Source organism: Sceloporus occidentalis, unplaced genomic scaffold (genome assembly GCF_023333645.1).
Source record: "Sceloporus occidentalis isolate IW3139 unplaced genomic scaffold, rSceOcc1.0.p SCAF_6, whole genome shotgun sequence".
Taxonomy (NCBI): Eukaryota; Metazoa; Chordata; class Lepidosauria; order Squamata; family Phrynosomatidae; genus Sceloporus; species Sceloporus occidentalis.
The window spans coordinates 30318381-30343925 of NW_028316986.1; the positions used below are offsets into that span (position 1 = coordinate 30318381).

At 39.0% G+C, this 25545-nt stretch overlaps 1 protein-coding gene across 5 annotated transcripts in view; it reads right to left on the reverse strand.

Annotated features, from left to right (window-relative positions):
- The window catches only part of EML4 (EMAP like 4), a 246570-nt gene that overhangs the window by 28013 nt on the left and 193012 nt on the right, over window positions 1–25545 (reverse strand). For all 5 annotated transcript variants that reach the window (XM_089529197.1, XM_089529196.1, XM_089529195.1 and 2 more), the window contains 7 exons: window positions 21973–22068; window positions 16768–16902; window positions 11490–11625; window positions 7940–8091; window positions 4607–4732; window positions 4390–4521; window positions 2454–2521 (listed from right to left, as the gene is read on the reverse strand). In XM_089529197.1, coding sequence (XP_089385323.1) covers window positions 2454–2521; window positions 4390–4521; window positions 4607–4732; window positions 7940–8091; window positions 11490–11625; window positions 16768–16902; window positions 21973–22068 — 845 coding nt within the window. The remainder of the gene's footprint in view (window positions 1–2453; window positions 2522–4389; window positions 4522–4606; window positions 4733–7939; window positions 8092–11489; window positions 11626–16767; window positions 16903–21972; window positions 22069–25545) is intronic.

Genomic DNA, 25545 nt, shown 5'->3' on the forward strand with positions numbered 1-25545 from the left:
TCCAGCCTCTGTTTAAAGACCTCCAAAGGAGGGAGACTCCAGCACTCTCTGAGGAAGTGTGTTCTACTGTCGAACAGCCCTGACAGTAAGGGCTGTTCGACCTCGGGGAACGACTGGCTGGAATAAATTATGCAAAGATTGGATAGGGCTGCCATAAATCAGTGTTGACATGAAGGCACATAAAAAGTACAAAAAGTATTACTTGCTTGAAACTATTTCAATGAATGGCTTGTTTGTTGCCATGAAATTGGGCGAGATAAAAATATAACAGATTAACACCAACAGATTATTGCTTCATTTAATCCAGCAATCAGTCCAGCCAGTTATTACTTGAAAAGATCCATAGTTGTCTACATTTGTGAGAACCTACACTCAAGAGTCCCTCTTGAAGAAGACTGGAGCTCTTTCATCCGTTTAACACATGCTAATAGATAGCATGTCTCCATGAGACAAATTTCCTGGATACTAAAATCTAGCAGTTCAATGTGAGCTCCAATTGAGTTTTTATTACTACAGCTGGGTTTCACTTTGGGGGAATATACATTCCTAGAAGATCTCTCATTTCCAACTGAAAACTATGCAGCAAGCAGATGGTAAACTAGCCCAGTAAAATTATAGCAGCCTGTGAAAGGCTAGGCTTTGGTACAAGCTAATCATTAATACATTTCATCTATATAAGAAAATGATCTGAGGGGAAAAAAACTCTTACAAATCAGCAATAGCAAAATAATACGTTGTTTCAGCTCACAGATTTCACTGCAAACTTCAAGCAGGCTTGGTGATTCAATTGTTAAGCAAGCTTGGAAATCTCAATGAATAGTAATGTTTGGAGGGCTGGGGCTGGGTAGCTAATGGCATGTAAGTTTCTTTGGTTCTCTGCTTTCTGCTCACAAAAATTTAAATAAGATTGCGCTGTACTGTGTCTGCAGCTTCTTCCTCTCTGTGCTGCTTCCCCAAAACTCCTAGCATTCAGTTTCTTCACTCTACCAAATCATTTATCTTCACAAAATTAAATATGGAGAATTGGATCTTTAATACTGGAAAGAACATTTGATTGGGAGACACTTCCTTACTGTTCCAGATTATACCCTTGGTCTTCCCACCTTTCTATTGAGGGAGAAAGCCTTCCTAACAGCTTCTCCTGGGCTTTGGAACTGCCTTCTTCAGGAGACTAAGATGTTTCCCTCTTTATTGTATATCTGTGGATAGGTGAAAAATGTTCTTTTCCAATAAGCTTTTGAAAACTGACTACCAGGGCTTTTAATAGGATGCTCTTCTACTCATTTTTACCTTTTAATTAATTTGTTTTAGTTTCAATTCTATTGCAGATGAAATACCCCCCCTCCCAGCTGCCACTGCCCTTGCCTTGAAAGGAGAAAAGAAGAGCCAGGTATGGCTTCATCATGCCTAGGTCCAGAAATAAATGAAAAGCCCTTCCTACATCTTAACTGCCACTACTATAGTTTTGGATGGGGAGAAGACCATGCAGCCTTTGCTGGGTTTAATTCCCTGTCTCACCGCCATTCCCTTTCCCTTCTGTGTCCTGTCTTATTTAAATTGTAAGCCGAAGGGCAGGAAACTGTCAAATTAACAATTTGTAAGCCACTCTTGACACCCTTTCTGGCTGAAGAATGGGGTATAAATATTCTGAAATATAAAATAAATAGATAATTTAATCATGATTTAACATTATGTATATTGTACTTTTGTTTTTCTATGCATTTTTATTTGTCTTCACACCTTCACTTCCAGTTTTGGAGTCAATGTGGGGTATAAGTGAAGATGACAATGAAGATGATTATGACAGGTGGTTTAATTTCATTAGTTAATTAATTAATTATGTTTAATTGACAGGTGACATCTGTGGCCCTCAGAAGATTTTGCTTACAATTCCCATCAGCTCTAACCAGCATAGCCAATGGTTAAATTCTGTAACCTGCAGTGCAAAAACATGCAGACAGCCAGTTACACAGTTGATTAATTGACCCTCAGCTTTTCTGCCAAAAGCAGGGTGGGTGGGAAAACAGACAAAAAATCTGGAAGGGCAAGATTTTTGTCTGGAGCACATCAGCCTAATTTTGTTTGCATGCTGGTAAATTCCATTCACATTTTGAAAATTTAAGCTTATTTAAGAGTTTTTCTTTTGTTTTTTCACTTGAACATGTCTTCCTTTTCTGTTAGATTTCATATTGGGAAATGAAGGGAATGTAGCTTGAAAGCATAAGATGCATCATTTTGCTTTAGGTTTGGATCTTGTTATGGCTTAAATGGGAGACCATCTAAGCTGTTTCTATGCTGCTTTGAGTTCTGTAATGGAAGACAGATGGGATTTAAATGTCCCACAATAACAAACAATTCACAATCATATACAAATAATAATAATTTCAAGGGAGATAATATTTCACTCCTGTGTTTTACCTGAACAGAAATGTAAAAAGAAAGTTCAAAATTACCTTCCTGAGTGTGTGCCTATTGCTACCACTGTTCCACTTGGATGGAAGTCAGCACAATGTCCTGGTTCCTGGAAGACACATTTTGGTCTTATGATTTGAGGGTGAAATCTAGAAACATTCATACAGATATTTACATACTGAATTTCCCCATCTGGACTAAAAGAAGCCAAATGAAGCAAATTTTACAGTTTCTGCTACAAAACAACATACTCCATGCTTCCTACGATCTTGATCTTCAACACAGTAACAAATGAAGGAACACTCTACCACAAGAACAGCATGTCTGTCAATGAAATTATTCACCTGGGTGCTCTTATGTTATGGACCATCATATGGCTCCACAATTGTTTGAGCTCTCAATTCCAAATGACCCAGAATAATATAGTGGATTGTTTTGCAATCCCTTCCAAATTTCAAAAGAAGTTATGAGGGCATCTATGCTGCTCAAATATTCACAAATCATGTATGGAACATAAGAATCATAATACAGAATGGAATGACCATATTATCCCTTAGGGCCCTGCCTTTATGTTCTCTACTGAGTGTTCAAGACAGGGATTTCTTTGTGGTTGCTCTCAATCTCTTGAACTTTTGAGGAATGCTAGGCTGGCTCCCTCTTTCTTGACCTTCTACTGGCAGGCAAATGTTCTTAATGTGTTTTTAATCTCTTTGTCTATCTTTTGCTTCATTTTGCCTTCCCTGTTGTGGGCAGAAAGATGGGGTGTAAATGAAACAAATAATACATTCATCCCATGTGAGTGAGTTAGATTTACTGAAGTGGGGCAGGAGGCAAATACAGGGTCAAACCTGGGTTCAAGTATAATAATAATTAATAACCATATTATTATGATGTCTTGTTTTCCAGTTTGTCCTGTTCATACAAACATTATTTCCCAACCCCAAATGGCCATAATCAAGCTCAATGGCATAAGCTATACATTCTGCATGAGTACAGGAACTCTGAATGACTATGGCACCCGGATCTCCCTAGTGTAGGTCTCTCCTATAACCTGACCCATTTGGAGATGTCAAGGGCATAACATGAGCCCTTTTGTATAAATGGCAGGTTATCTGCCACTGATTATTTGAATGCCCCAACTGAGGAAAGCAGTACCCCCAACTTATCCTTGCTTTGGTCACTCCTTGTTATGGCTGACAGAAGTGCAACATGTCCAAAAATGGTGTCTCGAGGAGCGAGTATGGAAACTAAGCCCTTTGAGAAATGGTGAGGGAGCTTGATATACTTAGTTTGAAGAAAAAATATTGAGATATTATAACCATATTCAAATATTGGAAAAACTACCAGACAAAACTGTAAGACAAGCTTGTTTTCTGCTGCTCCAGAACTGATTCGGTAAATTCAAATTACAAGAAAAAAAAATGATTAGGAATGGAAGAACTTCCTGATGGTTAGACATGCTTGATAGTGAAACAAGCTCCCATAGCATCTGGTGGACTCTCTTTTCTTGCAGGTTTTAAACAGAATTGGATTTCTTGTACTAGGGTTGGACAGACTACTAGCTATGGATTTCTTCTACTTCAGTTGCACTACATGACTCTCGGCATCCTTTCCAACTCTACAATTCTATTAAAGTCAGCCCTTGTTATACACAAATTTTTTATACACGGATTCAAGCATCCACGGTTTAAAAATGTTCAAAAAAGTATAAATTTCAAATATCGAACCTTGATTTTCCGTTGTTTTTTTATAAGGGAGACCATTTTGCTATGTCGTTATATTTAATGGGACTTGAGCATCCACAGATTTTGTTATCGACAGGGGATCTTGGAACCAAACTCCAGTGTATAACAAGGGTCCACTGCATTATATTAATTCTTTCTCTAAACAGCAAATTTACAGTAAAAGCTTTACTTGATTATGACCAGAAGCATCATATAACCATGACTGATATTATCTTAAAAGAATGTTACATACATCTAGCAACCTGGTCCACTCGAGTGTATGGTCCACCGAGTTCCACATACAAACTTGACGATCCTGAGCACATGTTAAGAACAGATCTTTGAAGGGATGTGTTCCAAGCCCCCAGAGTTCATCTGTGTGACCCTAAAATCAAAATTAAATTGAATTATTGAGTTATATGATAAACAAAAACATCACAGACCAGTACAGGGAAAGAAAATGAACTCACCTGTACTTCTACTTGGAAACCATCATTAAATGTTCCTCGCAAAATAAAATTCCGGGAAGTGCCCAGTATAAATTGATCTGCTTTACCTTCTGCCACGGCTCTGATTGTTCCATACTGATCTGGAACCTAAGGAGAAAACATTCTTTTTAACTACGTATTATAGATCTCAGAACATAATAGTCATCATAATAAGGCTACAGCCATTTTTGCTTATATGCTCTCCAGCAAATAATTCTCAATCATATACAAGAGGATGTCCATTGACAATTACTTGCATATTTTAGTGTGCTATTTTTTTCATATTTGTATTCTTTTCCTCCTGCCTTCAATGGAGTCAAAGCATTTTATGTTAACAACTTGGTGAAGTAAAGCTAAGCTGACATTTGCCAACATGTAGGTTTATCACACAGGGCTCCTGGCACGCAAATTGAACGGTACAAAAGGGGCTGGAAAGGGAACGGAAGGGGGATGCATTTTACCACACACCAGAACGCCACTGAATGCTGCCGGAAGCCCCCATTCCATTCCCTATCTATCCCAGAGGAGGCAATTTTTGAGTACTGTTCTGAACAGTTGCCTTTCTTCTGCTTCTGCTTCTTCTGCTTGTTTTTGCACTGGGAAAATGCTGGACCAGGACTGCAGGATGTGGTTGCTGCGGCCCAGATCCGGTATTCAAAGGGGTGGCATGTTTCACCCCTATGACTCAATTGTTCCCTCTCAATCTAATTTACCTCACAGGTAGTATTCAAAGAAAAAACTATGCTAGCAAAATGGTTTCAGCATAAAAAGACACAGAAGAATCAAGTAGCAGTTTTGAGACTAACTGGGAGGAAGAAATTTCTAGCAACTAGAAACATTTTCTTCCTAGTTAGCTTCAAAGGTGCTACTAGAACCTGTTACCATCTCACAGGGTCATTGTGGGGAACACCTTGGCACATGAGTACAGAAAGTCAAGCTCCTATTATTTCTACCACTGGTTTGTTTGTTTGTTTTTTGGCTGGTTGACTCTCTTATGCCAAGTAGCACTGTGAGAAAATTAAGAAACTAACCAAACAAAGAACAGATTCTTAATAACATTGTCCTATAAATGTTTGTCTTTTCTTTCGTGTGAGCCATCTGAACAGCTGCCAGATAAATCATTATTTTATTTTAACTATTATATTTTATTTAAAGTACTGGAGGGAGTTTTCAGCATTAAATAATGAGTACATACAGAGAATGTGGCACATTAACAAAGAGAATGGGAAGATAAAAATCTACACCACTCATGTTATTATTTACTAAACACAATGCTGATTTATATCCAGTTTGGCATCCATTAGTTCATTTTATTAATTATTTTTAAAGAATTGTTTTGAAGCTATTTCCCCTACGTAACAGCTATATTAAAGTCCCGCAAAGACTGTAAATCTATCACTGCAATGAGATAACTCCATATATTTGATAAATACAGAGTAGAATGTCCTTTGTTTTTTCTAATAACTGGGAATTGTTGCGGTCAGGGGAAGGGAATGCTTAACTGGAATAAGGGAATTTTGGATACGAATCTTTGCTCAACTGCATTTTTAAGGCAATCTATGATGTCTCCATTCATACCTCACAATAAGGCATGATGTGCTTTGTTGAAATATGGCTTTCAATGAAGTGTTAATTCCTTCTTGTGATGCACACTGCTAACAAGTGACTGTTTATGAACTAGTTACAAACCATAATCTGAATTTATGATCTTAAATTCTGTTGTCAATCCTGACTAAAGTAGAGCCATTTAATTAACTGCACATACCTACATGCTGACTCATCATTCCACATTTTATTGAATAGGTCTACTCTAGTTGGAATTAACCAAAAATATCCTGTCATTTGCTGCTGGCTTACAAACTTTGTCATGTTTACACTATGACTTATTGTGATGGCAGAACAGCTATGGGTTGTCACTGAAAAACATCTCCTAAGAGTTCCAGATGCTAGACGAGCCATCACTACACAAAGGGCCTTTTCCACCTCGGCCCCTAAGCTCTGGAACTCGATCCCCAATGAGCTCCGCTCGACCCCCTCCCTAGCCCAATTTAAAAAAGGGCTGAAAACGTATATTTTCAAACAGGCATACCCCCAATAGCCCTGTTGTGATCCCTCTCCCCCTCACCGTTGTTACAATTGCTGCTAGCTTGGAATTGTTATAGTTGTTGTTTTATATAATGTTTTATATAATGTAATTGTAAATTTCTGACAATGTTTTTATTGTAAATTGTATGTTGTTGGATTGCTAAATCCACCATTGTAACCCGCCTTGATCTCTGGAAAGGCGGACTAGAAATAAAGCTTTTATTATTATTATTATTAAAAAGGAACTGACAAATGGTTTGGAGAAAAACAAAACAAAAATGGAATAGGCAGACCACTATCTGATTTGTTTTCTGAAGTGTAATTCACATATTAAATAACAAATCACTGTTAACACAAACTATGGCTTGTGGCAATGGTTTGAAAACATGGGTCTCCAGATATTATTGGATGTCAACTTTCCAAAGCTCCAGCCAGCATGACCAATGACCAGGGGTTTGAACAGTATAGACCAACAATGCCTAGGAATCCAAGTTTGGGAACTACTGATTTATTGTGTCACAATCTGAAGAGAAACAAGGGTATTGTGTCATATGAAGACGTTCAATGTATCAGTCAAGCAGATTACAATTTTTCCTGCTAGCAAAATGGTGGTCATATTGGACTTGTTTAGGGGCCAAAGCATAACTTAAAATACTCAAGGAAGGAATCAGCCAGGAGCATCTTTGGCATAAAACTGAAATGCTGAGAAATGCTGTGTGGGTTGATGTACCCCAATTCATTTCTGTGGGGCTGGTGAACTTCTCTGTGTATTGGCCCCTAAGATATCTGTTATAGATATTTCGAGAGTAGAATCTACAATATCAAATGTGTGAAACTGGGTCATAAGTTATCTGATGGAGATAGATGAATACAATAAAAGGAAAAATGCCACCATGAGGTAGTGGGTAGAAATGTTCAGTTTATATGTGGGAAACTTGAGTTCAAATCACTACCCAGTCATGAAGCTCACTGGGTAAATGTGGGCACACGGTCAGCCTATCCTACCTTATAGGGTTATTGGGAAAATAAAGCTTGGGAGAAACTTGCACACCATTCTAAGATCTGGAAAGATTGGATAAAAATATAGCAACTAATAAAAATCTTCAGGCCAGGGGAAGTGATTGAATAAATAAATGGAGTAAGCCCAACAGGACCTCAACTCCACCTCCACAAACCCCACAATTGCAGTTTTTCTGCATATTTCTGGTGACAGCAATTTATCTTGCTTACCTCTATTTCCCTTTCAGGATTCAAGTCATGATCCCATAAAATAATTTTCCTGTCCTTCCCACCTCCAGTTAGCAGCATCCCGTTCCTCATTTGACAGAGTGTGAACACACTGCCATCGTGAGCTTTGATTTGTTTGCTTATCTGATATACACCTGTTGTCATAACAAAAAGAATACATAATTATTAGAGCCTACAACAAGACTAGGCATTAGATTGAGGATGTGGGGTTCTCCTTCCTTTACATTTTTTGTACTTGTTTAAATGGATGAACATTGACAACATTTTCTTAGTTGCTTATCATACTGGAACTTAAAAAGAAAACAAACACAACTAACAGTTAAAATACAAATTAACATTAGTATTGTATACCTTATTGGTAAGTTTTGATATAAAAATCTTAGGGTTAAAGTTGCAAAGCAGCAATCTAATTACGCTATGGAATCTCTCCTACCTGGTTTCAAAATGAGTAAGTCTCAAAGACACAGAGGGCTAATTCAGACAATTACATCTGGGCTTAATAAACGGAGACATGGATGAGCCTCTTGCGTTTGTACTCTATACTCATGCCAGCTTTAATGTTTAAGCCTAGCTTTGCGCTCTGAAGGAGTTCTGAGGCAGTCTAAAAAAAATCTAGTTTTGATGTTGCAGAGAACAAAAATACCTCTGCAGACTTTATATATTTCAAACGCATACTGGAACTTAGCTGTGGCCAATCGTGACTCAAATGAACTTTTAGCTATATTCAACTAAATAGTCAACTTCTATTAGCTGTAACAATCTGACTCTCCATTTCTACTTATTACAAAGAAAGGAAGAAGAGGAGGAGGAAGGAAATAAGTGCTTCTGGACATATAGGGGTCATTACTAATATTATATAACCACCAAAACTACACATATATGCTGTAGATTCAAACCTTTAAAATTAAGGTTAAGGTTTAATTTTTTTTTTTTTTTACTTAAATCTAAATTTCAGGAAAAGTTAGAAATATAAAGTTTTGGTAATTCTCTACATAAACCATGCAAGGTGAACAGAGAAACAGACATAAAGACTAATATTTTCAAACTTTGATTCCTTAAAGCTATGCCTTTGATGATGGAAAAGTGCTCAGAGGCAAGAGTAATTGCAAACTGTAAGCAGCTCTTGCATGCTGCAGCTGTAGAAGCAATTTTTGTAGAAGTCTTAAAAGAGATCTTTAAAGACAACTCAAGGCTCCAAACCTCCAGGGCCAGTATTTGATCTACCAGTCAGTATCAAGAAGGACTGTGGCTTGGTTGCTTTTTGCTTATAAATCTGCTTGACAGGGGAGACAATTCAGAGTTCTCTGTTCATACATAACAGGCCAGAAAACTATACACATAAGATCTGGGCCTTCTTTAGCTGTTTCTGCTTGTTAAAGGAGACAATTTGGGAGCAATTAGCTATCATGTATGAGCATGTTGCCTGAGCACAAAAAGGAGAGTTTTGGCTTATTAAGATATCTAAACAAGCCCAACCTCTCATTCTCATTCTGTTGCTTTAGTATTTAGAGGGTATCTTACATTAACTGTGTCTTTACAATTTAGAGTTTGTGTTCATGTATATGAACTGACTGAAGCAACACCCTGGCCTGAATATTACTCTGAAGAGACATTCATGTAAAATAGCTAAAATGCACTTGCTTCAAAACACACACACACATACAATAACTCCATATGGAATTAGAAACCTCTATAAAACTAGTGGTAAGTGCAGTTTAGGAGCAAACTGGATTACCACTTTTAAGGGCTTTGCACATAAGAAAGTGTCCAAATACTGAAACCACGCAAACTAACATGAGTTCAGTTGGCTGCTACTGCAAAGGTTTTTCTATCTTCAAGATCAATATTTAAAAGGGCAGATACTATAAACTGCAAATTGCCATCTGTTCTAGCATACAAAATATGAAGAAAATGTATACCTAGCTTCAAAGCATCCCATAAAACTCAAGGAAAGTACAACATGCCAACATTACTTAACAAGCCATCCCTAGAGAGTGGTTTACTTTATTTTTTGATGTATGCGCATGCACACACACTCTGACTTAAATATAATTAAACCCTTGATAAATTCAGGACACATATTGAGCATAAAAAGCCCAGCTCAACAAAATCTTCGGTCCATTTAAATAATTAAAACATTCAACTTTTCATTATGATATACTTGTTATGACAAGTACGGCAAAGAGCAATTTGCTTTAGGCAGGTTATTATAATATTATTAAAGGTATGATCTATCTTATAATTGGGCTGTTATTTTATTCCTTTCTTTAAAAATAAAATTTGTTGAAAATATATATTTGCTGTTAAAATGTCCTGTTCAGACACTGTGTTTTTGCTGGCATGCCCATTTGAGCCCCAGCATTTTAATTAACTGCCAAAGAAAATAATTATCCTTGGATTTAAGAGCTACCTTAGGCCTCTGCAGTGCCAGACCTACATATGCCTTATTGCAAATAATAATTTTTCTTTAAATTTTAAAACTGAAATGAAATCTTCACCTATAAAGCATATCACACGCTAAAGCCATGTGTGTGTGTGTGTGTGTGTGTGTGTGAAAAGTAAAGTAAGCTCTAAAACTCATACCTGATATCTGTTCAGATTAAAAAGTATGATAATTTTACATGACATTTTTATGTGTTTTTTCATATGTGAGTCAGCATGGAGATGAATAATAATATATTATATGATTTTATATTAAAATAGCTTCACCAAAGCTATATGTTATAACATCCAAGTTATACATTTTGCCTTGGTTATGCATAATTTTTTGTATGACTTATGCTAAGCATTGGCCAGTTGAAACTGTGAGTCTCACAATCTGTCTATTGGATGTATATTGTATGTATATTTAAATAGCACCTAAGAAAAGAGGATCAGCAGTATTGAATATGTGGGCACAAGGCTGGCAGTTTAGACCAATAGGCCAGTATACTATCTCTTACACTAGACAAAGCAGTAAGTTCTGGGGAGACTTTCCATAGCCAGAGAGATCACAAACAGAAGAGGGGACACTGTTTACAAAACTCCAGGTGACAAACTTGTAGAATGCCTACACTATAGATCTAGTTGCAACAAAACATGACTCTGGGGTACTGAAATAGGCAACATTTCTCTCCTTTCAGTTTCCAGTAGTTGGTCTTCCATGGAATACAGCCTCAAAACCTGAAGGGAGCATACTGACATCATGGCAAGTACCTGCCAACTAATCTATCATCAATGGATTAGTTTAATCCTCTTTTAAATCCATTTCAATGTGTTTTTAAAACTCTTTTGATGACTTTTCCAGTATGCCAAAAAAATGGATAATGAGTAGGCATCCTGCTGAAGCAAAACACACAGAAATACAGTTTTCAAGATATATCTGATACTCAAGATACACCTGATTATGAATATAGCATGTTGAAAGCATCTACAACTTGCATACACTGAATGGATTGAAACTGTATTGTTTCCTTTCTGGAGTTTCTCATATTTTATGAACTTTTTAATGTATTTTCACAATACTGACAGGTCAGTTTAATAACTGCAGTACCTTTTGCTCCTTTCCCTGCTGTGCCTTCTACAGTAGTTTTACTCCATATAAGCAGTATCCCACCCGAGTCACCTGTGAGTACGTCTCCATTTCCTAAAAATGCTAAGCACTGAACAAACTTCGGTTTTTCGTATTTCTGAAAAGAACAGACCACATTTAAAGAACAGTGACTCATTCACAGGTAAAGCTCAAAAATACAAAATTTTGCAGAATAGCTATAATTCAAATGATTTGATTTGAATTTTCACCCATTAATCTATGTTTTAGTCTAAAGAAGCAATAGCATCCTAACCTATTCCAGAGCAACTGATTTGAAAATATAGATACAAGTGCCTCTTCCAATGTCAAAGCATCATCATAATAAAAATATTTCTTTGTAAGTGAGAAGAAGAAACATCCATGTCTTTGGAACTCTAGATGGCCCCTAAAATATTTCACTCTACAAATAAACATTAGGAGGCTAACTAGACACATCATGATTGTTTGAAATGAAGGCCTGATATGCTTTTTTGTAAAATTAAGCATTTTTGAGAAACTGAGATTGGATGAAGAAACAGCAAGATATAAGAGAGTCGATATAATAGTTAGAGTACTGGGCTGAGGATTGCGATATCCAAGTCCAAGTCCTTAGAGATTCATCAAACTCACTGGGTGAACTTGAACCAATCATTACATTTTAAATGTGAAGTAATGAAGCTGAACTTTACACCTTTAGTATGGTAAGAACAGATTGCTTACATGAAACTGTGGTTCTTCAAGTGGTCATCTGTGCCCTCACACAATAGGGGTTGCGCCTGCGCAGAGATTCCATTCGGAAGCTGAAAAGCTGATCAGATTGGCCCACTCCTGTGAACTGAGCATGCCCAATCCTGCCAATCTAGTTCCACCTTCAATTCAAGTCCACCACAGAAGAAAGGGACCTGACTGAGGGGAGGTAGGGCAGGTTTGTGTGAGGGTACAGATTATCAGTCAAAGAATCAGTTACAGGTAAACAACCTGATGAGTTGTCAGCTCAGAAGACCTCCCAGCCAAGGTGATGGCCATGAGAAATGCCATTTTCAGCATAAGTTATCTCAGGGAGGCTGACGGTTTAAAGGGTATCCTGGTGAAGTGCATAAGCACCAATGAGTGACTAGGAAGGAGCCAGAGGAAGGTAAAGGTGGGTAATGGAGGGTAAAGGTGGTGTAGACCCTTGAAAAACCTCTTAAGGTAGGTGAGGTGAAGAGCTCTGCAGACGGCAACCAGGGGGGCTGGTTAGGCACAACAGCTGACAAATATACCTTGTGAGATAAAAAGGTCAGCCCTTGACCACTGTTCTTGTTGAGGTGGTTGAACACAGACAGAAACCATTCTTGTAGAGTCTGGAATCTTAGGTGTGCCAAGTAGGTTATGACTGTGGTGGAAGCCATGAGGCCTAGAAGCCATTGAATATCTCTCACTGTAGGACGGTCCATACAGAGAACAGAGCGAAGGTGGGTCCAAAGGGCTTCTGCCCTTCTGGTGGGTAGGTAGGCACAAACCATAACAGAATCCAGAGATGTGCCTATATACTCTGTCACCCTGACCAGTTCCACGGTGGACTTGGAGGCACTGACTGTGGGGTCCAAGTCGGTGAGGGGAGAGAGAGTGGTGTGAACATCTCGGAACAACTGTGTGCTGGAGGACGATACCAGCAACCAACTGTCCAAATAAGGAAAAATCTTTAATTCCCTGGACATGAAGGTGAGAGATAACCACTGCAATGCATTTTGTAAAGACACGGGGGGCATTGGAGAGGCCGAAGGATAGGATAGTATATTGATAGAGATCTCTGTTGAGCCCCTGTATTGAGTAGAGACCATAGACCGAGGCCTGGAGTAGTTGGAAGAGGCAGGCAGGGGGAGCCACTGTTGTTTCCAGTATTGTTGTTTCTGACTGCTGACACTCAACTTCTGGCCTGTAAGGCGTGCCTTGGCCAATGTGTCTAGAGACCTGTTGGTCTTAGCCGCAAAAAGGTCATCACCTTCAAGGGGCAGATCTTCAATACACTTCTTAGCCTCATCTGTGAGATCAGTAGATTTGAGCCAAGTGTAGTGATGGAGCTCAAGTGCACCTGACATAACTTTGGCTGCACAGTCCATAGAATGCCTACCTGAATAGACTTCTTGGCTGACTAACAAGGGCAGCCGTATTTTGTTCTGGTAGGAAAGGGATGAAAGCAGCCATCTCATCTCACAAAAATTCTGGTAGGCACCCATGCAAGCCTGCATGTTACCCACCCTAGCAGAAAGGGCAGCCAAAGAGTAGAAGCATCGTCCAAAAATGTCAAGGCGTCCACCCTCCTTGTCCACTGCAGCAGAATGGGTCTTGCCAGAAGATTGGAGGTAGTCTCAACTACCAAGGAGTTAGGAGTAGGGTGAGTGAAGAGATAAGTTGCTGTGTCAGGTTGAATCTTGTACAGGCCTTCAAGCTTCCTTGAAGCAGGTGGTACAGATGAAGGCTTCAGCCAAGAAAGGTTCATGACATTAGACAATGAGGCCAAGAAGGAAAGAACAGCTGGTGAAACTGCAGTGGTATCGATGATCTGAAATACATGATCACTCACCGGCTTAGGAGTGACCTCGACCTGAAGCCATTCTCTGGACCACATCTGAGAACAGCTGAACATTCTAATTAGGGAATTAAGGTGTGGTGTCTTCAACTTCCTCCTGAGCAGATGCAATAACAGGAGAGGACAAAGCAAGTGACAATTGTGTCGTAAGCTGATTCCTCAGTAGATTGCTGAGGGATGGAGGGAGTAGCAAACTGAGGAACCTGTGTGACAGCAGGAGGAGGCATAGATTGAGACATCGACATCAAAGACACAATTGGAATAATAGCAGGGATAGATGTTGTAATCAACGTCGACAGTGAAATCTGAGCTACTGACATCGAGTGAACAAGAGACTCAGGAAGTCGAGAGACCGTAGCAGTAGTGCGAGGCAAAGGTGAAGGCACTCTGGTGGTATTGTAATCAAGCCTAGACTCATGTACATGGTGTGAAGATTGGAATCGAGATCGAGCGTGATATCAAGAGGGAGAGTCATAGTGTGGTTCCCTATGGTGGTAACAATCTCTATAAGGAGGAGGGTAAGACCGGTAGGAAGAAGAGCATTTTCTCCAGTATTCTTTCGCTCAATAACAACCAATGTACGACATGGAGGTATAAGGCGAATCTCAGCAGCAGTGCCTAGAAGATGATGTTGACAACTCATCCTCATCTTGAGATGGTGTTGGAAAGCAGTGAGATCGAGCCAGAGATACATCATGGTGTCAAGGTGTTAAAGGTGAGAGGGAAAGCCTATAAGCCTGAGCCGGAGAGGCAAATATCTGTGACGGTACCAAGATGGAAACTGGTGGCAGGGGAGAGACCAACGTTGGTAAAGATGAAGTGAGTACTGAGCCAGGTGGTACTGGAGCACTCAAAGATGCCAAGGTCAAAATCACCGTTGTTGAGTCTGAAACAGGTGGCTGTGAAGCCAGCAATGGTATCGATGCCAGGAGCAAAAAAGCCAGAGTAGTCTCCAAGATGGTTGCTGCCATTGAGACCAGTGTTGAAGTCGAAGCAGACATTGAGGCCGAAGAAGCGAGGCGGAAGAGATGCCTTAGACTTGTGCTTCTTCTTAGACTTCTTGGCATCATAGACACCCTAGATGTCAGGCTTCTTTTTGGTCTTGTGATGTTTCTTCTCTTGGGAGGCAGAAGGAACCTCCTGCAATGAAGGAGACTGGGCAGCAGATAACATAGCCTGTGACATCGAGGGAGCAGGCTTTAAAGTGCTTGATGTCAAGGGCCTCGGTGTCAAGGAAGGCACTGTAGATGTTAAGGCCTTCGGAGTCAAAGTCAAGCTCGATGTTGATGCCAGAGCCAATGTTTTGGAGATCTTAGGGATCCTTGGGAGTTTGGAGATGGGCACCAAAGCCAAAGAATCAGTCTGAGAAGAAGATTTCTCTCCAATGGAAAGGGAACGTTCCTAACAAAAAAGTTTCAAGCATTGGGCTCTGTTGCGAAGGGTTGTGTTGGTAAAGGAGTGGCAGGTGGAACAATGCTCAGCAACGTGACACTCACCCAAGCAAAAAAGGCATTTAGAATGTACATCAGTGAGGGGAACCTTATGGTTACAATCAGCGCAGAGCTTGAATAGACCTGGAGGCCATAAGAGGCCCAGAAGCGAGGTACCCATCCAGGCAAAGAAAAAACAAACAAAACTCACATCCAAGCTCTGCAAGGGCGATAATCACAAGAAGTATACAGATAAAAAAATCAAACCAGAAGAAAAAACATTGATTCTACTGTACACTAAAGGACTCAGCTAAGGAGCAATCCGAAAGGAGTGTTTCTCTTGCAGTGAACGAAAAAGAACTGAAGGTGGAGTTAGATTCGTGGTATTGGGCATGCTCAGTACGTGGGAGTGGGTGGGGCCTTCTGCTCAGTTTTTCAGCTTCCAAATGGAGTCTCTGCGCAGGCGCAAACCTCTGTTGTGTGAGGCACAGAGACCATGAAGAAAAACTACATCTTTTCAGTTACAAGATTGTGGGCTCACTAAATGGGGGAGAATAGTACAACATAGTTGAAATGCTGGTTTCTGCAAAGCCTTTTGCTCTGTTGTAGATGGTGGGATGACACTGAAGTATGTTTTGTACTAGAGGCCAGTAGTTTGTAGCATCCAGACTTTTGAAAGTAGATGTTTTAATTAGTTTGGCAAGAAGGAAGAATTATTGTAATGGTAACCAAATATTGGGGAGCAGATTTGGGATAAACAATCACTTTAAAAAATGAACAATTTTCCAATCTATGAAAAAAGTAAGCAAACAAGCAAGTCATTCCATCTGTCCAACTGTTCATTTTTGCCTTCTACTCATGCTCCCCAAGCCCTGCCCTTCCCCCAGTGGAAATGCAATGGACAGTATTATGATGCATTTGAGTCTTCAGCAAGATACTGAGTGGAAAGAGAGGGGAAAAATGTATGATTTTAATAGAAAAATGACAGGTAGCAATAAGAAGTGACACCATCATTCCCAGCCTCCCTGCAAAAAATAGTTTTCTATGATGCTGTTCTTTGTCCTTATGTTCAGTATCTCACTACACATTGTATACAAATGTATGTGGTAACGTACATTTGCATACAATGTGTAGTGACATACTGAATTTTATATATTGACTATAAAGGAAAACAGTTTTTTATATCTTTTTTTAAAAGAAAGATACAATCCCATTCATCACATAACAGCTTTAAGAAATTTGCCAAAATGTTTCTTACCCCAAATATCCCTTGCTTCCGAGTTAATGAATTACCATTCCAAGTCCAGAAAAAGATATGAGATTTTCCAGATGTTATTATTGTGTCTTTATCAGTCGGATGGAATGCTACTGCAAGTACAACTTCATTTGTAGTCTGTTGAAACAGAAAAGGGTGTTGCTATAATTAACCTTTCTATTTATGCAGGTAAGTATCAGATTTGCCATTAGGCAAACAAATATACAAAACAAAATAGGCACAGAAAGGAGTGCTACTCTACCTAACATCAGGAAAAGATGTTAAAACTCATACAAGAAAAGAAAAATGGCAGTGTTAGAACCTACATGTTGTTTCTGATATTACTTCTGTTGTCATTTAAGATGGTCTGGAGGGATCTCAGTGCAGGCAGAAGCAACTCTCCATTTTGGATATGTTAGGACCAGGAACAAAGGACAGTAAAATGTCAAAAATTTCAATTCCTTAAAAAAAACCAAAAAACCAAACCAGTATCACAGTAGATCTTTGGTAAAAAGAAGGGCTCCTTTCATCTTTACCCAAATCTTTTATAAAATAAATTTTAATAACGTTTGATTAAGTATAAACTATTCCGAAACCTGTTCTGAAAATGCAATAAAAGTAAAAGCAATTCAAGAGAAAACAGAAGGCTATTATTTTTTTATATTGAACTTCCACACAGAAATGAAGAACTCTTTAAATTCTGGATAATAGGGATAAGGAAGCCAATCAAAATAAATCTTGGCTGAAGTTCAGTTAGTTCATCAAGCTCTGGAAAATTTTGATTTTTTTGGTCTACTTATTGAGTGGGAAAGTACTACTTAATCTGGGTCATCTGTTCTATAGGTGAATAATCAAAGAGTGTTATATTAAATATTGCATAAGTATTTTGAGATTTGTTATCCAACACATGGAATCTAATCCAATTTTTAAAATTTATTCTGATACATTATACAATTTATCAATATTACTACATTTCAAATCAGTTCTTCATTCTATATCCCCCTTCCTTCCCTTCTCTCCCCCAACTATAATACTGCTTCCCTGTCAATCCTTTTACCATTAGCATTTCACTTTTATAACAATATATAACTTCTTTAACCAGCTTCAAAACTGAGTTGAAGACCATCCTGTTCAGAGAAGCATTCCCAGGCATTGCATAATTGTCACTTGCTATTTGATGTTCCTTTGTTGCCTGTTTTATTGAATCATTTCCTGTATTGCTATGTCCTCCCTCCAGTCCATCTCCCCTGATCCAGGCCTCGGAGGTAGAGAAGAACTGTTGGCCCTCATCCCCTTCCCCTTCTCCTCTTGTGCCGTGTCTTTTTAAATTGTAAGCCTTAGGGCAGGGAACCGTCCAATTAAAAAGATTGTATGTACAGCGCTGTGTAAATTTACAGTGCTTTATAAATAAAGGTTAATAATAATAATAATAATAATATATTATTATTATTATTATTAATGATCTTTATGATGTTCATCAGTTATTAATCTAAAATTTCACCTGCTCATTACAAGGTTAAACCCAATATTCCTTTGCCACATAGAATGTACATATGCTTTCCATATATTTCCAATTAAGTCTTTTATATTACCTCTGACTAATCTAACTATATCTGTTAATTTCTCTAGCAAAGCTATGGCCCATATCCTGTTTATCCAATACTGTATTAATAAATTTTCTCATGATTTCCAGCTTTTCACCAATTCTAACCTTGCTGCACATAAGATAAATAATATGAGATCTTTATTTAGCAAATTTTTATTCTCATTTTCAAACAGGGAAACCAGTAGTTCATCTGAATGAATCCCGCGCCCCAATATTTGACTAATTCAAATCAAGACCTTTTCCCAGAATCTTTATACCTTCAGCATGTTAACCACATAATTAATTAATTAACTAATAAGTTGCCTTTCTCCCAGGGTGGGGTCCAAGGAGGATCACAGATACAATTAGTTAAAAACTTACTAATACAATTTTTGAAACAAATAAAATCACTTCATTTTAACAGTACACAATTATAACCAATGCATGTGTCACCAAGCCAGACCAGACATATGACTCCAATCCCCAATTTTGCAACATTCTCTCCAACACAGGGTGACCAGATGTCATAACATCAAAGGAGAACAAGGCACCACAAAATGTAAGACATTCAAGAAAAATGTACGACATTACCAAATGAAATCTAAGAACACTCATATAAATATAAATTCATGCTTCTTAGCTATGCTCAATTTGGAGGACATTTTGGAGTTCCTCCTGGACAGAAGGCTGAAATGCTGCACATGTCCTGGAAAAGGAGGCCATCTGGTCACCCTGCTGCAGCATAATTATTAGTATTGTATTGTCAGCAACTCATCTGAGCCATATAGCCAATGCTGGCATACAGCAGAGTATGACTGGAAAATTCAGAAATGTGGTTCTCAGCTCCCAGTTGAGATAACAGCAGCTGGATGTCTTCCAGGAACTGAAGAATGCAGAGGCTTCGGGAACTCTCCAGCTAATGCTGACAAGCCGAATCTCCTGAAGTGCTATCTTTATTTACAGTGCTACAAATCACCAACGCTATATTACAGATCACACACAAATACCAACTCTCCTACTACAACCCACAAAGCAATAATAATAATAATAATAATAATTATTATTATTATTATTATTTATTTATAGCCCGCCCAATCACAAGGAATCCAGGCGGGTTACAACAGTAAAAATAAAGATAATAAAATAAAATACAATAAATAAATAAAATACAATAAAATTAAAGAGAGCGAAGTGAGTACATTCACAGTTAGGCCTGATGGAAGTTGGGCCTCTCTTTTTCATTCCCTCCCAGGCCTGATGATGATGTCATGGAGGGAGGGCTCTTCTTCTTGAGGCAAGGATTTTATTTTAATTAATTTTAATTTAATTCTTCTCATTAAATTTAAGAGAAGAATTGGTGGACAGAATGACATAAGTCACAGTAAATGGGGAGTAGAACTAGGTAGGGAAGGCCTGCCGGAAGAGATCCGTTTTAAGAGCCTTCTTAAAGGCTGTAAGAGTAGAAATGTCACGGATCTCCTTTGGCAGGTCATTCCATAGCTTCGGAGCTGCGATGGAAAAGGCCCTCTGGGTGACTGAAGTTAGCCTAGATTTTATTGGCTGAAGTAGATTCTTCCCCGAGGACCTTAGAGTGCGGGACGGACAGTATGGAAGTAGGCGATCTCTTAAGTATTCTGGACCCAAGCCATGTAGGGCTTTGAAGGTAATCACCAACACCTTGTACCTTGCCCGGAAACTAATTGGCAGCCAGTGAAGGGATTTCAAAACCGGTGTTATGTGATCGGTACGACGAGTACCTGTAATTAACCTGGCTGCCAATCACTGGAAGCTCCTGAGCTTATATAGCCTTGAGATCATGTGGTCTCCCAAACTCAGTTACTTCCTGTGCCACAGTGTAAAGTGTCCCACTGTGCAATTGCTAGATGTTTCATCATCCAGGCACAAGTGCACACAGACATCAGAGTGTCCTTGAGGCTATGAGTATCAGCTGTGCTTGATCAGCCTTGTCCTTACAGTGCTGGATGCTCATGGCCAGACACACACACATCCAAGCATTTCCCAGTGTGCTGACTTTAACCCCTGACATGTATAGCCAAAGGAGGGCGACTAAAATGGTGAAGGGTCTGGAAACCATGCCCTATGAGGAATGACTTAGGGAGCTGGAGATGTTTAGCCTGGAGAAGAGAAGGTTAAGAGGTGATATGATAGCCCTGTTTATATATTTGAAGGGATGTCATGTTGAAGAGGGAGAAAACTTGTTTTCCGCTGCTCTAGTTAATAAATAAATAAATAATAAAACTTTTATTTGTATCCCGCTTTTCTATAACTGGATGATCAAAGCGGCTCACAACATATTAAAATCCACATTTACAACATTGTGTCCCAAATTCCCCCCTTAAAACAGGATTAAACATGTTACAATTAAAATATCTATTAAAACAGAATAAAAAAAAAAGAAAGAAAATATATACAGTATATATATTAGACTAGAACGCGGAACAATGGATGCAAACTACAGGAAAAGAGATTCCACCTTAACATTAGGAGGAACTTCCTGACAGTAAGGGCTGTTCGACAGTGGAACAAACTCGCTCAGAGTGTAGTGGAGTTTTCTTCCTTGGAGGTCTTTAAGCAGAGGCTGGATGCCCATCTGTCGGGGATGCTTTGATTGTAATTTCCTGCATGGCAGGGGGTTGGACTAGATGGCCCTTGCGGTCTCTTCCAACTCTACGATTCTATGATTCTATGATACCATTTATGAATGATTTTCAATGCGTTCTCTTATATTTGGGTTGAAATGGATCTATAAGGTGGGGTATTCCCGGTTGAATTTCATTGTTTTTCCTATATTTTTATCCCCAAATCTGAGTCCCAAACCAGTATCAGTTCTTTCAGTTTACCAGACTTTGCCTCTTGAATTATCCGAAACAATTTTGATGGTTTTTGCTTAGTTTCGATTTGAACCATTGTTACATAATGTTTCAAACAGGGTTAATGCTTTTCTGTGACTCTCCTTTCTGACTGAATTTCATTTACATTAACTCGTATAACTGTATGACTCAAACTCTGGAAATAAATGAACTATTCTGTATTTTCCTTTCTCTTTCCACTTCTTAAACTAATTATATTTAACAACTTCCTTAAAATTAATAGTTTTTAAAATTGGATAAAGGGTTGGTGGAGATGGAGCTAGCTGTTTCTTATACTTGTACCATATATGAAGCAACCTTTCTGTAAATGGATTGCCTATTGAGATAAAGAGTCATTAAAAAAAACTAATCTACAGGCTATCTAGTATAGCCTTTCATTTAATTTACAGATATTGCACAAATGTTATTTATAAAAAGGTTCTTGACATGACATAAATTCCTATTCAGACAGAGATACACATACAATTCACTTCTGTATGAGAAACCATGAGTACCTTATCATTTATGCCAAGCATACATTTTGCCATGTGAATTCATAAATTTTAAATATAGGCGCAATTACATCTGCCTTAGGAGAACTTTCTAGTGTTTTTTTCCACACCAAAAAGGAGAGAAACACTCATCTCCAAGAAGTATTATTGTTTTTGTTACTACAGTTTATGTCAGAGGCATTCCCCAGTTTCTACTTCGTACCTATGTGCAAGATATAAGATCCATCTGCTTTGAATTTACCTTTATCTCAGCTGCTTTTGATTTCTTCAGCCAATCCCAGACAGTCAGCATGTGTTCATTGGAGTCATCAATCACACACAAATGTGTACCTGAATCCTTACAGAAGAGAGTTTTAAAAAATCATGTCGTCATTTTAGGTAGCCACAAAAGTGATAGCCTACAAATACAAGTGAACTGTGCTAAAAAGAGACACACATATATTCTGCCTTCCTTTGGCCGGTGTTCTCATGGAGTGACAATAAAGATGTGGGCTGGAAAACTGTTGCTGTCATCTGCATGTGTACGTTTTCCTATGGAAAGGTCCAGACTATTTTGTCTCATGTGGAATGGCCCTGTTTGCAGAAAGTGAAATGCATGCAGTGCCACTGTACAAGGTTATGCACTGTGCAGAGAGGCATATGCTTGTCATACATGGTTGCTCATGATTGTGCCTTGTGCCTGCGGTTGTGCAGTGTAACAATTCATTAATGAAGCAGGATGTTGCACAACTTCCAAGTAACCCCATGAATGTAAAGTTACGGTTCATCTCCTTGATGTGGAATCTCAGACCTGGTGTTCAATTTCACATACACAGTTTTGTTTAAGTGCTAGTTCACAAACCTGGACCAAAAGCAGGTATCAGTCCTTCTGCCCTCCCTCACCAGACAGACTCAACTGAAATGCATATTTGAATGTGGGAACAGAAATTCTGTGAGTGGTATTCCACACAGTCTAAACTAATCCTAAAACTAGACTTTCTGTTCTATGTGTTCAGTCTTAGCATGCCTTTTTGGTGTAGTCATGGATCTCTGGCACATCAACACTGCATGCATAGGAGAGGATAGGTAGCTTAAACAAAGCTCTCCTTCAGCCATACTGAATGTCAGATGCTCAGAAAGGGGTGCAATATATACTTGAACACAAACTGCCATCTTGAGCTTGAATGTCTCTCAAAGTAACATCTTGCAGGAAATCTACTGCTGTGATAAATGACACTGATGTGCTCTGGCTTCGGTTTATAAGTTGTCTTTAATATGGTGGATGCTAAGTGTGTGAACCTTAAAGTTGTTCCAACATTTTTCATGTACATTATCAACAAACCCTGTGTATCTGCTCAAGCGCATCTGGTGTTTCACACATCCCACTGTCCTGAACTTGGAGAACAATGTGGCACAAAAGAAAACCACAGTAACTCTGTGTGCCTTTGATACTCAGCTCATGTTTAAGTCCTTAGCATTCCCCTCTCAGCTGATGGGAGGAAAATCATATTCGCCAGTGAATTCCATTCAAGACATAGCATGTAAAACACACACAATATCACAAAGCCAATAATTGCACTTTGGGTTTTGCCTTCCATCACATTTCGCTTTCCCATTCATAAAAGGATCTATTGTTTTGTGCAGCGGGAAGAAGGAAAGCTGAAATTAATGCTGCTTTTCTAAATTGTAAACATGTTTAAATGGCTTTTTGTCCCTAAAGTAATTAAAAAGTTTTCTCAAAACTGTCAAATAACTTTATGATGGAGTGGTAGACTGCGGGCGGGCATGAAAATAGGGAGGGGGAGGAGTTGGGCACATGACTTGTTGTGAAACATAATAAAAAACTGTGGTTGCAAGTGCCAGAACTCAGCTCAAACACCTGCAAAGTTGCAGCGTTTACACCATATATATTGCCTTTGGAAAGTAATGTTTTTCTAAATAGGCCTAAGGCAAGCAGAAACATGCCAACATGAATAATGTGAGAGGTGTCTGATCACATCTTTAGCATCAGTCACAGTAGCTAATTTTATTTCTATCTTTACTTTGACATTAGACCCTAGTACATTGCCTACTGCAACAATTTAAGTAGATTAAATGTGTATATTGAATGGTGTAGGAGTTACTTGTAAGGCTTGTACACATTCAATTAGTGTCCCACAAAAGATTCCAATGATTACTCCAAGCAGATAACACAACTTTACATTATTTTGTTCTTATTTTGATCAAATACTAGTTCGGCAAATGTATGATGTGCTTCTAATATTAAAACTAAAATAGTTTGATTAAAAATTATATTGTAAACACAGCAATAACCAATATTGGAGTACTGAGACTAGAGTTGCTGCAGCTAATACTGAGGCCTTATTTAAAGAAACAAAAAGGACCAGATATTTTTGAAATGGGTAATCATACAAAGCAAAAGTTTTACTATTTCCTGTTCTAGATCAACACTTGAGCCCAACTTCAGAAAGAAAACTAATCCTTTGTATCAGAGTTTACTTAGATTAATCTTCTTGAACTTCCTTGCAAGAAACAAGTCTTTCAAAACAAATACAATAGCACATTCATTTCTATTGCTGGCATTACATGCAATCCAGAAACTTCTGAAGAACCACCCCCTACACCTGGCTCTGAGGTAGCAGGGACAAGATGGCAAAAGTAAAGCCTATACTAATTCTGACTGTCCTTGACACTGTGCATTTTCATGTGTATATGTGCAACATCATGCTGTTCTCCCATCTTCGCTGTACCAAACATTGTTAACTATTCTCCAAAATAGGGCTGGGAAACTGTTGATTAGATATTGCTGGGCTCCAACTTTGATCATCCCCAACAACTTGGATGGGAGTTGATACCCAACATTGTTTGGTGGGCTGTGGGCTTCCCATCTCTACATATGAATATATATTGTTGTTGTTTTGTGCCTCGAAGTAGAGAACAAGATTTGATCAGAGGATGTTTGCCTTTGCCTTCTTCTGAAGCTGAGAGAATGTGACTTGTCCAAGGTCACCGAGAGGGTTTCCATGGCCAAACAGGGATTCAAACCCTGGTCTCCGGAGTTGGCATAAAATTAGTTCATCAGCATATTGGTGGTGAAGATGCAGGTGACAGAACTGGATTGAATCAACCTACTGGACCAGCACAAAAGCAACCTCATGAAGTAGGAATAAAGGGACTAGTGGCACAACTGTGGCAGATCACCCATGCCATTTTCCTGCCACTAGAGGTGTGAGGAACAATTTTAGAAAGATGTAAGCAGAAGCCCTCACATCTATATATATGTTCCTGTATTTAGGGCTCTGCATTTAATTCAGCTGCCTAAATCCAATTGCTGATCCAAAATAAAAATCTACCCACTGAATTAATGGGAATTTAGTAAGCCAACATTCATGTAAATTCAACTAATTCAATAGATCTACTCTAGATGAGTTGGGCGGGATACAAACCGCCATATAGTACGTATAGGATACGTACTAGGGTTAGGAAGGGGCGGTGCTTCCGCACCCCCCTAACCCTAGTACGTATCCTATACGTACAAGATGGCGGCGCCCCTTCCACATGGGCGCTGCCATCTTTACGTACTGGACGCATAGCATCCAGACGTGTCGCGGCGCCTATGATGTCGCGAATGCGCCAGTGGCGCTTCGCAACGTCATCAGTGTGCCGCAAGAAGAAGCTCCGAAATGGAGCTTCTTTTTTGCTCCGCGCGGGAGCCGCGTGGTTTGGCTGCTGCAGCTCCCGCATGGAGCAAACGGTGGCGGCAGGGAAGCGCCGCAAAGCGGCGGTTTGTATCCTGCCTTAATAACTGGATTTAAGCCAATATTAAAACTCTGAT